Source organism: Centropristis striata, chromosome 6 (genome assembly GCF_030273125.1).
Source record: "Centropristis striata isolate RG_2023a ecotype Rhode Island chromosome 6, C.striata_1.0, whole genome shotgun sequence".
Lineage (NCBI taxonomy): Eukaryota > Metazoa > Chordata > Actinopteri > Perciformes > Serranidae > Centropristis > Centropristis striata.
Window position 1 is genome coordinate 24,735,410 of NC_081522.1, and position 14,317 is coordinate 24,749,726.

Sequence of the window (14,317 nt, forward strand, 5' to 3'; positions counted from 1 at the left end):
AAAAAGCTGAGCCAGTTAGGAGCAAAAACAAGCGCAAGTACATGTATGCTTGGATGGTACGTAATTCCCCAAAGGATTGCAACCTGCACTCCACAAAAACATTTTAAAAAATGGTCAAAATAGGTTCCAGGTTAAATAACTTTTAATTTTAATTAAAGCTGCAAGCAGCGACAATTGGGCCCGAGTAGAGTGGAGCTGTCGGGCGAGCCGGCCATGGCAGGTCCAGCGATCGCCAGCCGCCTCCCAATAGAACCTACGACAAACGGTTCTTTAGTTATGAAAAGGGGTTGTGGTCAAAGCATTAGGGGTGGGACTTTATGAAATATTGTTATGTAGAACTGTTCAGTGATGGACCATCATCATCTTTGAGGCAGATTGGACAATGGATGGTCAAGTTATGCAGTCTCATGTTTTATGGGAAAACGCCATATACTACCGCCATGCCACACCCAAATAGTGTGACGATCTGAAAAGCTTTTAATAGCTTTTGATGTCATAGGCCTTTTGATGGTACTGACCAAGTCTGAAGTCGATCCGATTAAATCTGTAGAAGGAGTTCATTAAAGTATGCACCGTGGAAATGGCGAAGAAAGTCTAAAACACCAAGATGGCCGACTTCCTGTTGGGTTTCGGGTAGGCTCCAAGAGGCTTTTTGGTGCGTCTCTACATGATACATATGTGTACCAAATTCCGTGTCTCTACGTGAAACCTGCCGCTTGGGCTAGCTGTTAAACATGTTGCTTCCTGTTGGCAGCGGGGGGCGCTATGACTGTGTATCAATATTAACATGTGGGTGTGACCTTCATCACATGTGAGAAATTTGGGACAGATTGGACAATGTATTGGCAAGTTATACAGTCTTGTGTTTTATGGCGAGACGAGACCAACTTTGAAGTCCACCGAGTTTAATCTGTAGGAAGAGTTGGTTAAAGTAGGTAAGGTGATCATTTTATCAATGGGGACGTGGTTAAAGCATAAGGGGGCGGGGCTTTATGAAATTTTGTTATTTAGACTTGTTCAGGGCTGGACCCCTATAAAGCATGAGAAGTTTGGACCAGATCGCACAGAAGTATGGCAAAGTTATAATAATCTTGTGTTTTATGGCAAAACGCCATATTTTGACACCATGCCAAGCCCACATAGTGTGACGGTCTGGAAAGCTTTTAATAACTTTTGATGTCAAAGGCCTTGATAATGGTATTGACCAAGTTTGAAGTTGGTGGTAAAAAATCTGTAGAAGGAGTTTGTTAAGGTACGGACATGGAAATGGCAAAAAACAGCAGAAAACGCCATATTGGATTCAAGATGGCTGACTTCCTGTTCGCTTTTCGGGTATGGGTTCTAGTGACTTTTTGGTGCGTCTTCCCACGATACACTTATGTACCAAATTTTGTGTCTTTACGGCATTCCTGTGCGGGTGGCCCAATTTTCTTGACTTGGGGCGCTAATAGGTCATTTTGCCACGCTCATTCCCGGAGACACTAGAATACGTACATTTCACCGGAGATTGACGAATGGTCCAAGTTTAGTGAGTTTTAGAATATGAATATGGCCTAAACAACGCAATTCATTTGCTGTCATAAATATAGCACTGTTCGAGCTCAGTCCCTAAAAATACTCAAGTTTCGCTTCAAGTTTAGAGTTGAAGTTGGATGTGGTTAGCCTAGCTTAGCATAAAGACAGCTCCATCCAAAGACAAATTCTTCTGTTCAAACTATTTTGACAAATATTTTTTTCAGAACTTAAAACCCCAAAACCACAAACTGTTTCAACATTTCTGTTTGTGAAAAATATTGAACTTCCTTCCAGTGTTTCCGCTTTTTTTCTGTTTTTTCTAGAAAACAAAACTTTTAGGGTTTAATAAATAATATAACTTTCTTGATTATATGGAGATTATTGCTTTGCTCAAATATGCAGAATTTATTTTTTTAATATTTCAATAAAGCCAGTTGTTGTATGCAGATATTAAATTGCTTAATAGAAAATTATTTCAACAGACTTTTTGATGAGGTTATGAATTGTTTGCCCAGTATTATTTGTACCACTGCAAATAAAAAAAGTATTTTCTCCAGTTGTTTAATGAATAAATATATTTTTAAAAGCTTTTAACCACATTTAAAGACCACATGTTGTAATTTTGCTCATGTAACAGGCTTCAAAAAAATAAAAATAAAAAAAGCTACATTTTTCTGAGCTAAGACTGCTTTCCAAGTTTTCCAAAGTCTAAATATCCCCAAAAAGTTTGAAAAAAATAAATAAATCATAGTATCTAAGTTTGGTGTAAAACCCAAAAGGGAAGAATGATTAATATCTGGATAAATAGAACAAACAAATTAATGCTTATTTTAAAACATTTATTTCTAATGAAAAGCTGTACATTTTGAAATGTATCTGTCAGAAGTTTTGACTGCGTACATGTTTGTTTGCGTGACTTTGTGTCGGTTCAGTCTCTCGGGGCGGCGGCGTTATCACAAAAACAACCAAATGAAAAACAACAAAAAAGTGTCCAAACTGTGGTTCCTGTGAGTCCTGCTGGAACGCAGAGACACTTTCAGTCCCTCAGAACCTCGGACCGAGACGTCTCCCCCTCTGCTGTTGTCCTCGCCATTCAGGGAGGTTTTTAGGAAGTCTCGAACATCTTCTTCCTGTCGACCTTATCCTCAATGTTCTTACGCCAGTCGCCCGCCTCTGTGTTCTGCCGAGGACAGACACATGGACACAGTCAGACAAAGGCATCAGCGTTATCCCTATCTCTGCAAACTACAGGGACAAGCCTTCTTATATTTCACCCATTTCTACTAAATGGCACATTTAGACACTTTAAACCTGCTTTAGATGAAGTTACTGATCCATCGCACTGCAAAAAATCTACATATAAACTTATTTTCTTACTGTAATTCAGCCACTTAACTGTTTTCCTAAGGCATGTTTGAAAATCAAAAATCCACCAATGCAGTGAAACTATTTGGGCAGATATTTCATTTTCTATCAGCAGCAAATTTCAGGTTTATGAACGTTTATTTCAGGTTTATTTCTGAAGGGTTTTTGGAAAAGAGGAAGAAACATGCAAAGAAACTGTTTTGATCTTTTACATCATGAGCCTCACAGGGCTTTTTTTTAAATTCATTTTGGGTCAGTTAATGTGGATGGTACAAATGTAGCTGTGGGGAGATTTCTTTTTCTTTTTTTTTTTTTTTTTTTACATTTTATTGTTTTATTTTTAAAGTTCATCCTCAGCTCCTATAATAACTTAAAAGCCATAAATTAAGCCTGCAGCCATTACAGCATAAAATCATGCTTTCTTTCATATGGCCAGGGACCTTACTACGAAATTGTACTTATTACTATTTTCCAACATATTGAGCCTTTTTCATGTTTGCCCTATGTTGCCTACAAAGTCACTATGCAAAAGGTAAAACTGAGAAAAATTGCTTTAAAGTTTTATTTTTTTTTTAAAGTTTTTTAACTGGCCAGCTAAATGGGTTATATGTAGATAAGTGATATGACACTTATTTCTACATGTATTGATGATGTGATTTTTATGCTCTAAGCTTTAAAATCATGACGATTTATTTGACCTTTGACCCCAAAAATGTAGTTACTGCACTCTGGTTTTGCTCTAAAAGCTTCTAATAGTAATACAAAAACAGAGTGGAGTAACAACAATGTTGTTGTCTTTTTTCAGCTTTTATATTTTGTTTTCAATGAATAAATATTTTCAAATTGAGTTTGTAGTGAAGTGTATTTGAACGTGTTTAACAACTCTATTCAAAGATTTGCTTATTTTAGACTTAATACTATAAAGTGATGTTATATTTTAGTCTTTACATAATTGTATCTCACTTTTTTACTTCATCACTATCTAGATAATAATTTCCCTTTCAAATAAACTTAATAACTTATATTATTTTTATGTTTAAATTAGTATATATATATCTCCAAAGCAGACGGTTGTAAGTGCAATTACTGCTTGGTTTTGAGTTGGATTTTGTGGTTTTTACATAATGATTTCTCTGAAATAAAGCAAAATTAAAATCTAAAACTCTGTCACAAGACAAAACAGACATCAAGGAGTTCATTTTTAGTTATAACTCAATTTTGACCAAAAATATAGTGATTGCAGTTAGGCTTTGTAGGGCAGTATGGTGCAAATAAACACATTTTTTTTTGTTTTCCATTAGAGTTATTGCTGCTCGATTATGGAGTGCTGCAGTGTTCAACATATTCTCATGAAGTTTGATTTCCTACAAAGCTCTACTTGCTTGCTCTGTGTAACATGTGAAGAGAGTTGTTTTAAGCATGCTTCAGAACAGTTTTTGCAGTGTTTGGTTCAACCCATCAAAAATCAATGTTGTTGCTAATCACTGACACATCTTAGACATTTTTTAACTCCATATTTGTACATATTATTTCTACTGTTTACATTTTTGTATATTTTTAATATTTATTTTGTATATTTACTTTTTCCATTCTACTTTTTAGGCTGCTGTTTTTTGACTAAAGAACTTAATCTTTATAAACTTTAATCTTTATATAACTTAATCTATATCTATATCTACTTTGTTTTTTTTGTTTTCTCTCATGCACCAAAACACCACAGCAAAATTCCTTGTATGTTAAAACCTACTTGGCAATAAAAATTCTAATTTTGTGTTTTTCCCCATAAAACAACATTAACATTATGTAAACAAAGTGCCATTAAAAGGGTCAAAATTCTGTAAATAAACAAATATTCGGGAGTGATGACCAGCACTCATAACTGAACAATTTAACTCGAAAAATATGAAAAATAATATATTTATATGGCATATATGGCAGTTTTTTTATATGGCCAGAGCAACCTCATAATATTGAAGCACAAAGGTATTAATGTAAATGCTGTACGTTAAGTATTAAGAGAGCATTAAGTATTAACTGTGCGTTAAGTATTAAAGGTATAATATGCAAGATTTTCCTAAAACATCGATCATCACTTGTAGTATAAAGTATAAAGTATAAAGTGGTGTCTGTTTCTTCTTTTCCCTTCTTCTTATTCAGCTTTGTTCAGGATGTTTACTACTGACACGTTAATTACATTATTTTGTATTTTGTATTTTGTAATTGTATTTCTACATTGTAGTACTTTTACAATGGGTCTCAGTACTTCTTCCTCCTGCATCTGTTTCCTCAGAATATACATACATTAATTGCCTCTGTGACCAACATGGACTCCTGCCTCACCTCCTCTTTGACCTCCTTCTTGACCTGCTTCAGGTTGGCCCTCAAGTCCATGGTCACCTTGTGTTTTCCTCCCAGCAGAGCCTGCAGCATGGCGTCAGCAGACATACGCACTTTCTTCAGGGCAGGTTTCTTCACGCCGGCCAGCTCCACCACCTTCAGCTTCAGATCTTCAATCTGGAGGCAGAAAAAGACACCATGTTGGTCCAGATGTTGTGGAAGAACATGTGGTACTTTCTCACTCTTTCACACTAATGCTAAAGCTACGTTTGCTGGAAACATTAAAACGAACATTATTTTGTTATTGTGTCGCTGTGTCTTCATAACCACAGACTAACAGAGAGGTGTTCATGGATTGCAGTGTTATGAGACTCTTCGACCAATAAAATGAGGTGAAGACATCAGCATATGAGTCAGAAATCTGAAACAGACTTTGGAAAACCTACAAGGATTGTACTTTTACTTGACTACAATACGGATGTATTATGATTCTTGAAAACAGAGTTTTGTATCTGCAACTCTAGTTTTGTAAGTTTTATTATTTGCTTTTCTGCCTGCAAACTCAGTTTTACAAGTCTGTGCGAACACAGACTTGGAAGCTCACAAAGATACAGTTTACAAAGTTTACAAAACTACAGTTGCAGATACAAAACCCTGTTTTTAAATACATTCTTTTAAATGATATAACAATACATGCATGTATCCATGGGCTGCAATGGTGCATCCATTTCTCTGTTCAGCACTTCATCATTAGGCCTGTGCATCTGAGGGAACAGCACTGAATACTTTGTGAATAGCTGCAGACTTTTCAGACCCATTAGGGGGCGACTTGTGCACGGCAAGAGAGAAGGAGAGCTGCTGCGCTGTTAGATCAAGCAGAGAGCATAGATCTGAGCAACAAATTGCTAAAAGACTCTGAAAAGTCCGGGACTATTCTAAAAACCTCTGTGTCCTCCAATATCGTGAAAGAAGACATCTATGTGTCAACGTGTCCCGTTAGCAGGTTAGAACCAGCATGTCGCCTAATTTTGCCTAATTTGTGACACCTCATAAAGTAAATAACTGAGAGAAAACTGACATTATTTGCTGAAGACATTTTCCTTGGCCAAAGTTTTTCACTGGATCAGTTTTTTTCTGTGACCTAAAATGTCATTTGTGTGTGTGTATACATGCATAGATTTTTAAAAATACCCTCCATGTATGTCTGGACAAGGCCAAAAGTAAGGACAAAAAGATCAGTTCTTTGCTTGAAAAACACTATTTTCACTTTTCTCGATACAACACAAACAGCAGAAGCCAGGTAAATTTGGGTCATCCACCTCCACAACAGAGGAGATAATAGAGGACAAACTGACAATTTTATCCAAATACTCCATGTTCCCTGTTTACACAACAACACTGGAAGCTGGAGTTTTAGGAAATCGTCCTTCTAGCTGAAGCTTTCAAAAGACTATTTCTCAGCCTGTACATAAAGCCAAAACACGTATATATTTCTTAGAAACCAGTGTACGTGTCAGGTAAGGACAAAAAAACAGTTTTCACACATGACTTTTAACATCGGTGCCTGGTTAAAAGCCCTGGGTTCATTCATGTCTGCATCGTGTCTGACTGCAATTACCTCTTTGTCGGCCTTCTGCACTTTGGACTCGGCGTCGTACCTCTCATCATCGATCTTGTCGATAGCCTGGTGGAGCTTCTTGCAGATTTCCTGTTGACACACAAAACAAACAAAGAAATAAACACATTGTCCAAAGCTCCTACTGATTATTTTTCAAGCGTATTCAACACCATCCAACCCAACATACTCAAAAACAAGCTCCTTCATCTCCTGGATCACAGATTACCTGACAGGAAGACCACAGTATGTCAGGTTGGGGAACTGTGTTTCTGGGACATTAATGAGCAGCACAGGGGCTCCACAAGGCACTGTTCTGGCTCCATTCCTGTTCACACTGTACACAGCGGACTTCAAACACAACTCTGAGTCCTGCCACATCCAGAAGTACTCCGATGACACTGCTATTGTGGCGTGTATCAGGAATGGACAGGAATCTGAATATAGGGATCTGATAAAAGCCTTCAGTGACTGGAGTCACAAGAACTATCTCCTACTGAACACCTCAAAGAATAAAGAAATGATCATAGATTTCTGCAGGTTCAAGCCCCCCTTCAACCTGTGGGGTGAACATGGAGGTGGTGCCAAGTTCTAAGTATCTAGGTGTATACCTGGATAATAAGTTGGACTGGTCCCTAAACACAGACACTCTCTACAAAAAGGGGCAGAGCCGCCTCTTTTTCTTCTTTTTTCCTTTTTCATCTCACCATTGATTACGATTGGCTAAGAGCTACGGACACTTCAAAAAAAAAAAACCTGTTGTTTTTACAGTAAAAAAAACGGCAGCTGTGGTTGCCAGAACTTTTTTTAAGATTACGGTAAAATTATATTAGCACTGTTGATTTCACGTTTAAGATTGCCATTTCATTCCATGTTTTACCATAAAAAATTATATACATATAGACATTTTTTCCATGAAAAGAAACACTTTATAAATGCTGCATGAATTACAATATATTTTTGTTAGAAAATATGGTGTTTAGTACATTTAACAGTGAGAAAAAGTATTTTTTACAAAAAATAAATGCAAAAATGATGGCTCGTATATATATTACAGTATATTTTTTGCTACAAACACGGTGCCAGTGGATTTTACAGTGGATTTTTTTTTTTAATGTAAAAAATACTGTTTTGGCTGATATATACATTTACAGTGTTTCATTGTAACTGAAACTGAATAAACCCATTTATCATATTTTACGATCTTTTACTGTCATGGTTTAGCAGTTTTTCACCGTAAAATCTACAGACATTTTTTACAGTGTACAGACGCTTATGATCGACATTCGTAGCACCCAATAAACGGCTCTGGACGATAATAGCAGTCCCAGTCACTCCTTCATTTTTATACTTTTAATAATTTAAGCACATTTTCCCGATTATACTTGGAAACTTTTCCTGATGTAACAGTTTCACTGCAGGACTACCTTTTACAGTGTAGTATTTGTACTTTTACTCCAGCTGGCTAACATCAGCGTGGTCTCACCATGAGGGCAGCCTGGTCCCCGCTGACTTCGGGGGCGGGGCAGTTTTCGGCCATGTAGGTCTCCTTTGCTGCCGTGATGTCTTTCTTCTCCTGCTCTATCCAGTTGGCAGCGATCTGCAGCATCAAACTCTGCAGGCGAAAAGATGAAAGTGTCACATTTGAATCAAAAGTTCAAACAATGACACTAATACTCATATAATATCATCATAAAAGGTGTTTTTCTAACCTTCAGATGATGCCTGCGACTGGACGTCATTTTCTTTCCACTGCGAGAAAAAAATCATTATTTTTTATTCTTAAAAATGAATTTAAGGAAATACATTAATCAGCATCTTGCAAGAAGTCAGACGAAACAAAAACATAAGCAAAATAAATTTTAAAAAGTAAAATAATTTAGAAATGCATACTTCTTGAAACAAAGTTACAAAGTGATTCACAATAAAAATAAAAATGGTTGACAATAACAATAATAAAAACAATATTAAATGTATACAGAATTTTACAAAAATATTCAAATATATATATTTATTTATTATTATTATTATTATTGCATTTATTGCAATATTTATAGAATTTATTTCCTCAATTTTAATTCATTTTTAATTAGCCTTATTGTAACATGTTACCAAATACATGATTAGATTTATTTGACTGTTTATATAACATCTATATTATTATAATTAAAATTATAATTTATCAAAAAAATGTTCTCAGCTGCTTCAAGAAAGCAGCATTTTTTTTTTAAAAAAAAAACAACCTTTAAATGGGAAATAATGCAGTGCACTTATTATATTGGTGCTATTTCTTAATATTTTTCTTTACACAATAAATAAACCTGAATAAATAAAATCATAATTCACCACACTCTAAATGTGACAACAAACTGTAATTAATTTCACTGTAAAATAACAGTTAAATACTGACAGCAGGGACGCCAGTATTTAACTGTTATTTTACAGTCCATGTACTATAATTTATTTTAACAGTATATTATCATATTTTGGATTAGAGTATATGACCATAGGATAATGGTGGGTGTTGTGGTTATTTTACAGGGCATTTATTATAATTTATCAAACAGTATAATACCGTTTAATGCTGTTAAATTACTTTTACCTATTGTTAATTGACCGATTTAACTGGTAATTTACATGTGAGGGATGAATATTTAACAGTATTTTACAATTATTATAAAATACAGTAGGATACTGTTGTAAATCCACCGTAAATCCACAGCAATTTTTTACAGTGCAGTTCCAGTAATGAGACGGTGCTGTAGAGGAAAAAAGTGCAACATTTAAAAGGTTGAAACAGATTTATTATCACATTAAAGTGCGTCTTTAAATATCCCTGAATATAAATAATTCTATATGGCGGCTGTAACATGTTTGTGGTCCTCACACATTCCAGCAGCTCGTACAGCTGCTGTCATCTGAAGCTGCAGGTTTGACCTTCACACTGAACTGCTGCCTTCAACATGTGTTCAGATCCGTTCAGACACATTTCAAGACGCTCCTCGTTCACACTTTCAATCTGTGATGCTTTGAAATGATTGTGATTGTTGAAGTTTCTATTTTTATTCTTCTATTTCTTAATGTGAGATACTGGGGCACAGATATAATCAGGGACAAAAGATTTTATTGGATATTTTGTATTCTATTACAGATGAGAATGTTGTCGTGCTAAAGCTGAGCACATAATACATTTAATTTCCTTTTACTTTGCTCCTAATTATTGTCTCAATGGAGACAATGTTAAATTGTGCAAATACATAAACAACTGAAAATATATATTAAAAAATAAATAAAAATAAATGAATAAATAAATTATATTATTATTATTATTATTATTATTATTATTTGGGTGTAAATTAAACTTTTTGTTTCTCAGTAAAGCAAATTAAAGTAAAGCAATTTATTAACAAATTATATGGTTTTTGGACTAATTAATGAGAATCACAAACCTGAAAGAGAAAGTACTGTGCTTTGTACTTAAAAAAAATATATTAATCAACGAACTTACCTATAAATGTACATTTATTTTTGATTCATATTAAGCTATTCTTCTCAGGAACAAAAAACTATTCATAAACTTGTTATACTTATGACTTTTTAACACTGTTTCTGAACTTTGTCTCTACATTACCAACATTTACCACCAAATTATTGTTGATTTTTTTGAGTCAGTACTAAGTCACAAAAAAAAAAAAATCCTGTTTAAAAAAGAATTTTATTCATAATTGAGAGTCACAAAGCCAATAGACATTTTATTAAAATAATAATATTTGGGTTCATACTGAGGGTTAATTAAAAAAAAAAAAAAAGCTAATGAACTCAACAAAACAAACTAAATTGGACTGTTTCTGCCCAATTTTTTTAATTAATTAATAAAACAATGAATGAATTAATGAATATTAATTAAGGTTTATATTAACATATTAATATATATTATATTTCTTTAAGAAGGCTTCTCAGGAAACCAACAACTGCTTATAAAATCAACAAATTTAAATTCAATGTGAATTATAATCACTTTTTCTGAACTTTTTTTCTATTTTCCCGTTAAATAGTAACTAATCACAAGTAATAATAGTAGAAGTTAGTAGTTTTTAATTGATTTGAGTCTGCTGTGTGTTTGTTAGTGTCCACAGCGTGTGTATTAACCCTTGAATTACTGACACCATGTTGTGACACACTATCGGTTATTTACACCCGTGTTTAAATCCAAGAGGGACTCAGAGATTATCAAGGATTTACAGGGTGACAAGCTGCCTGTAAGATGTTTAAAATGCACCAGAATGGAAAAAAATAAACAAAAAAAATACAAATTAAGACACTTTACAAATTATTTTGTGAAGTGAGTGAGGTTTTGAGATTAAATCCAATCAAAGGCAGATAAAATTAAACATTTGTGTTGTATTCATTCTTATTCTTACTCTATTTGAAGAGAAAGAACAAGATCAAGAAGGAGGAGAAGACTTGTACTCACTCAGACATGTTGGTGGTTTGTGGTCTTCACACCCTGTTCAGAGACAGAAACACTCATCAGTTCAACACGAGCAGACAGGCGACAAAAAGCTGAACCGACACGACTTGCTGCCGTATCGATCAGCGACCCGTCGGCGACCCTTTGACCCCGAGCAGGAAACTCGATACGCTTCACTATCATGGAAACCTGGCTGCCAGCGATCACAAACCGGCTAATTCGGGACAGCTGGGGTCAGATGCCAGGGCCCTCGCTCTCTTCAGTTGCCCCCTCTTCTGAAGACATTTCTGCCTGGAATTTAACTTCTGCTCCGAGCACGAAATGCCAGTAGCACGGAAACCAAATGTGGCGCCAAGCACGCGGTTAGAGCCGTTAACACTAGCGCCGTTAATTCCAACATCCTGCAGGAATCTGAAACACCGGCTGACACCAAGGAGTGTCCAGAAGCTGCTGCACAGCCACATTTAAAGTGTCAGAAACAAAAATTTGGAAGCTCTAAAAAGCCTCATTTTGCTAAATTTCTAAAGGATTTCATGAGTTCCAAACTATTCAAGATTCAGATCACAGTTTTAAATCATCAGTGGAAATATCTACTTTTCTTCACACTTCATAATTCATCAGATTCACAACAAAACATCCAACTACAGCCAGAAAAAATATTAATTAAATTCATAAATCCTTATCACAAACAATCAAATTAATTAAATGTATAAGATTGATGGTTGGTGATTATTCATTAGTCATTTTCTGACAAATTAGAGAATTTCCCTGCAAATAAATATGTAATTTGGTACTAATTATAGTGAAAATATGCAACATTCAATTAGTTATGACTCAATAATTCCCAAGCTGCACTTGAAAATACATTAAACGCGTGCATAGGCAAGCAAACAATCACAATAAATAACAAATATATAAATAATTACGCCATTTTCCTTCTCATAAATTAAGTTTTTCATGTTTAAGCACCATATTACAAATTTTTTGTCTGTAATTATTACAAATTTCTTTAAATCTGCCAATAACTTTTGGAAGTATCTGGAAATGATCAGCCTGCAAATATATATATAAAACAGACTTAAATATTAACTTTATATTAATTTAATATAAAAAGTTGCAACAACAACATGCAAGCTTAACGAAACTTCTAAATATGGTCGCAATGAGCTGGTTTAATTAAAAGTCACAGCCAAGTTTTATTCTGCACAGCCAGAATAAACAATGATAAAATAAAAGTCCGATTTAACCTGCTTCACCGTGTCGCTGTTATTGAACTCAGTGTCCTCCAATAAGTCCAACAAGTCTCTCTGATTCTACCTCCAGTCTGAATGCAGCCTCAGAGGTCAGAGGTCACACCTGCAGCAGCACCTTTAAAAACTCGCTAAAAAAGCACCTTAAAGTCCCACCTGTAGCCCGGCGCTCTGTGTAATGTTCCTTACAGGACAGAAAGAAGCCCAGCTGCAGAGACCCTCACCTACCTAACGTGACGAGGAGGAGAACGGAGAAGAAGAAGGACAAGAAGAAGGGGGGGAGACGCTGCCAAGTCCTAAACAGTAAAGATTAAACAGGGTATATAGGGTGTGAAGTGCTCGCTCAGCAGAATAGTCAGCCCTCTTTATGGTAGCAGAGCCACTTCAGACCAATGGGCCGCCAGGCTCCAGAAATACCACCGCAACTCTCCGAGGAACCTCATAAATTTCGGCTGCAGGAAGTCGCCTCCCTGGAGTGGACGCTGAACAGACACTATCAGGTTCCCTCCCACACACAGCGCAGCAGGCAGGAAGCAATTGTTACACAACAGAACACACGTTGCTTTATACCGGCAGCTTAGCAGGCCGCTGGTGAGATCAGATGCACTGTTGCACCGTTCTCACCACCTTAATGTGAAGCTCCAGTCAAGCACACAGCGGAGCTCTCAACCTGGAGACCTGTGTTCAGGTTTGTTTGTCTCCAGTTACAGCACTGTTTCTAAAAAAGTTGGGATGGAAACAAAATGCATCAAATTCAGAGTTTATGTGTTTACAAGACAAACGTTTATCAGTTTAACTTCTTAACCCATTTCGGACAAAAATGCCTGTAAAACCTCTGGGCGATTTTAAAATAACCCCCTAAAACCTGAAGTTTTTCTGGAAATTCAACACAAGTGTCAACGCTTCCTACTAAATAAAAGATTTTTCAGCCTCTGTAGCAGATAGAAATGAAATTCAAAAAGTATTTGAGAGCTTATAGCTGTTATATCTGAGCTCCCTCCGCTATAGTCGTCTTCCGCCATGATTTCAGTTTTGGAAAAGTCCCATGTTGCATTGCGACACTCCCACATGTATTCTCATTTTGTGCCTTTTTTTAGTCATTTTGTGTCTGTTTTTAGTCATGTTGTGTCTGTTTTTGGTCATTTTGTGTCTTTTCTTGGTCATTTTGTGTCTGCTTTTTAGTCATTTTGTGTCTTTTTTTGGTCATTTTGTGTCTTTTTTTAGACATGTTGTGTCTTTTTGTGTCTGTTTTTGGTCATTTTGTGTCTTTTTTTGGTCATTTTGTATCTGTTTTTAGTCATTTTGTGTCTTTTTTTGGTCATTTTGTGTCTCTTTGTGTCTTTTTTTAGTCATTTTGTGTATTTTTTTGGTGATGATTTCAAAGTTCTGGAAAAGTCCCATGTTGCATCGGACACTCCCACATGTATTCTGATGCATTTCATTGGCCAAGAGACCAAAAATAGGTGGAAAAAACAACAAATACTACAAAATGACGTATCTGCTTTCCCGGCTTTAATGGGTTAAAACCCACCTGCCCAGGTAGGTTTAGAAGCAGAGGAAGGGTCATTAGACGGAAATAAAAGCTTATAACACAATAACTGTAAGGCCAAACTCCATAGACATTGTATCACAGGTCAAATCTTCTACTTCCTGCCGTTGTGTTTGTTTGGAATGTGGCTAAAACAAAACTGAAACTACATCAGTCAAAAAAGCCATAAAGTTTTTTGGTCTAACCTCACTATTATCCTTATCTGTTGGCATGCA

General features: G+C 35.6%; 1 protein-coding gene across 1 annotated transcript; it reads right to left on the reverse strand.

The window, feature by feature from the left end:
* Positions 1 to 1,969: 1,969 nt before the first annotated feature.
* On the reverse strand, positions 1,970 to 11,314 carry LOC131973288 (troponin I, fast skeletal muscle-like). The gene is made up of 6 exons (XM_059335253.1): positions 11,307 to 11,314; positions 8,545 to 8,584; positions 8,319 to 8,447; positions 6,836 to 6,925; positions 5,221 to 5,394; positions 1,970 to 2,695 (listed from the first exon to the last, which is right to left on the reverse strand). Exons 1-6 carry the CDS (start codon positions 11,312 to 11,314, stop codon positions 2,621 to 2,623), a joined length of 516 nt encoding a protein of 171 aa, XP_059191236.1. The 3' UTR covers positions 1,970 to 2,620.
* Between the last annotated feature and the right edge of the window lie 3,003 nt (positions 11,315 to 14,317).

Coding starts and splice junctions, on each gene's coding strand:
- LOC131973288 (XM_059335253.1), bottom strand. Junction 8,448..8,544: donor GTCGCAGGCATCATCTGAAG/GTTAGAAAAACA, acceptor TTTCGCCTGCAG/AGTTTGATGCTGCAGATCGC. Junction 6,926..8,318: donor GGGACCAGGCTGCCCTCATG/GTGAGACCACGC, acceptor GTGTGTCAACAG/GAAATCTGCAAGAAGCTCCA.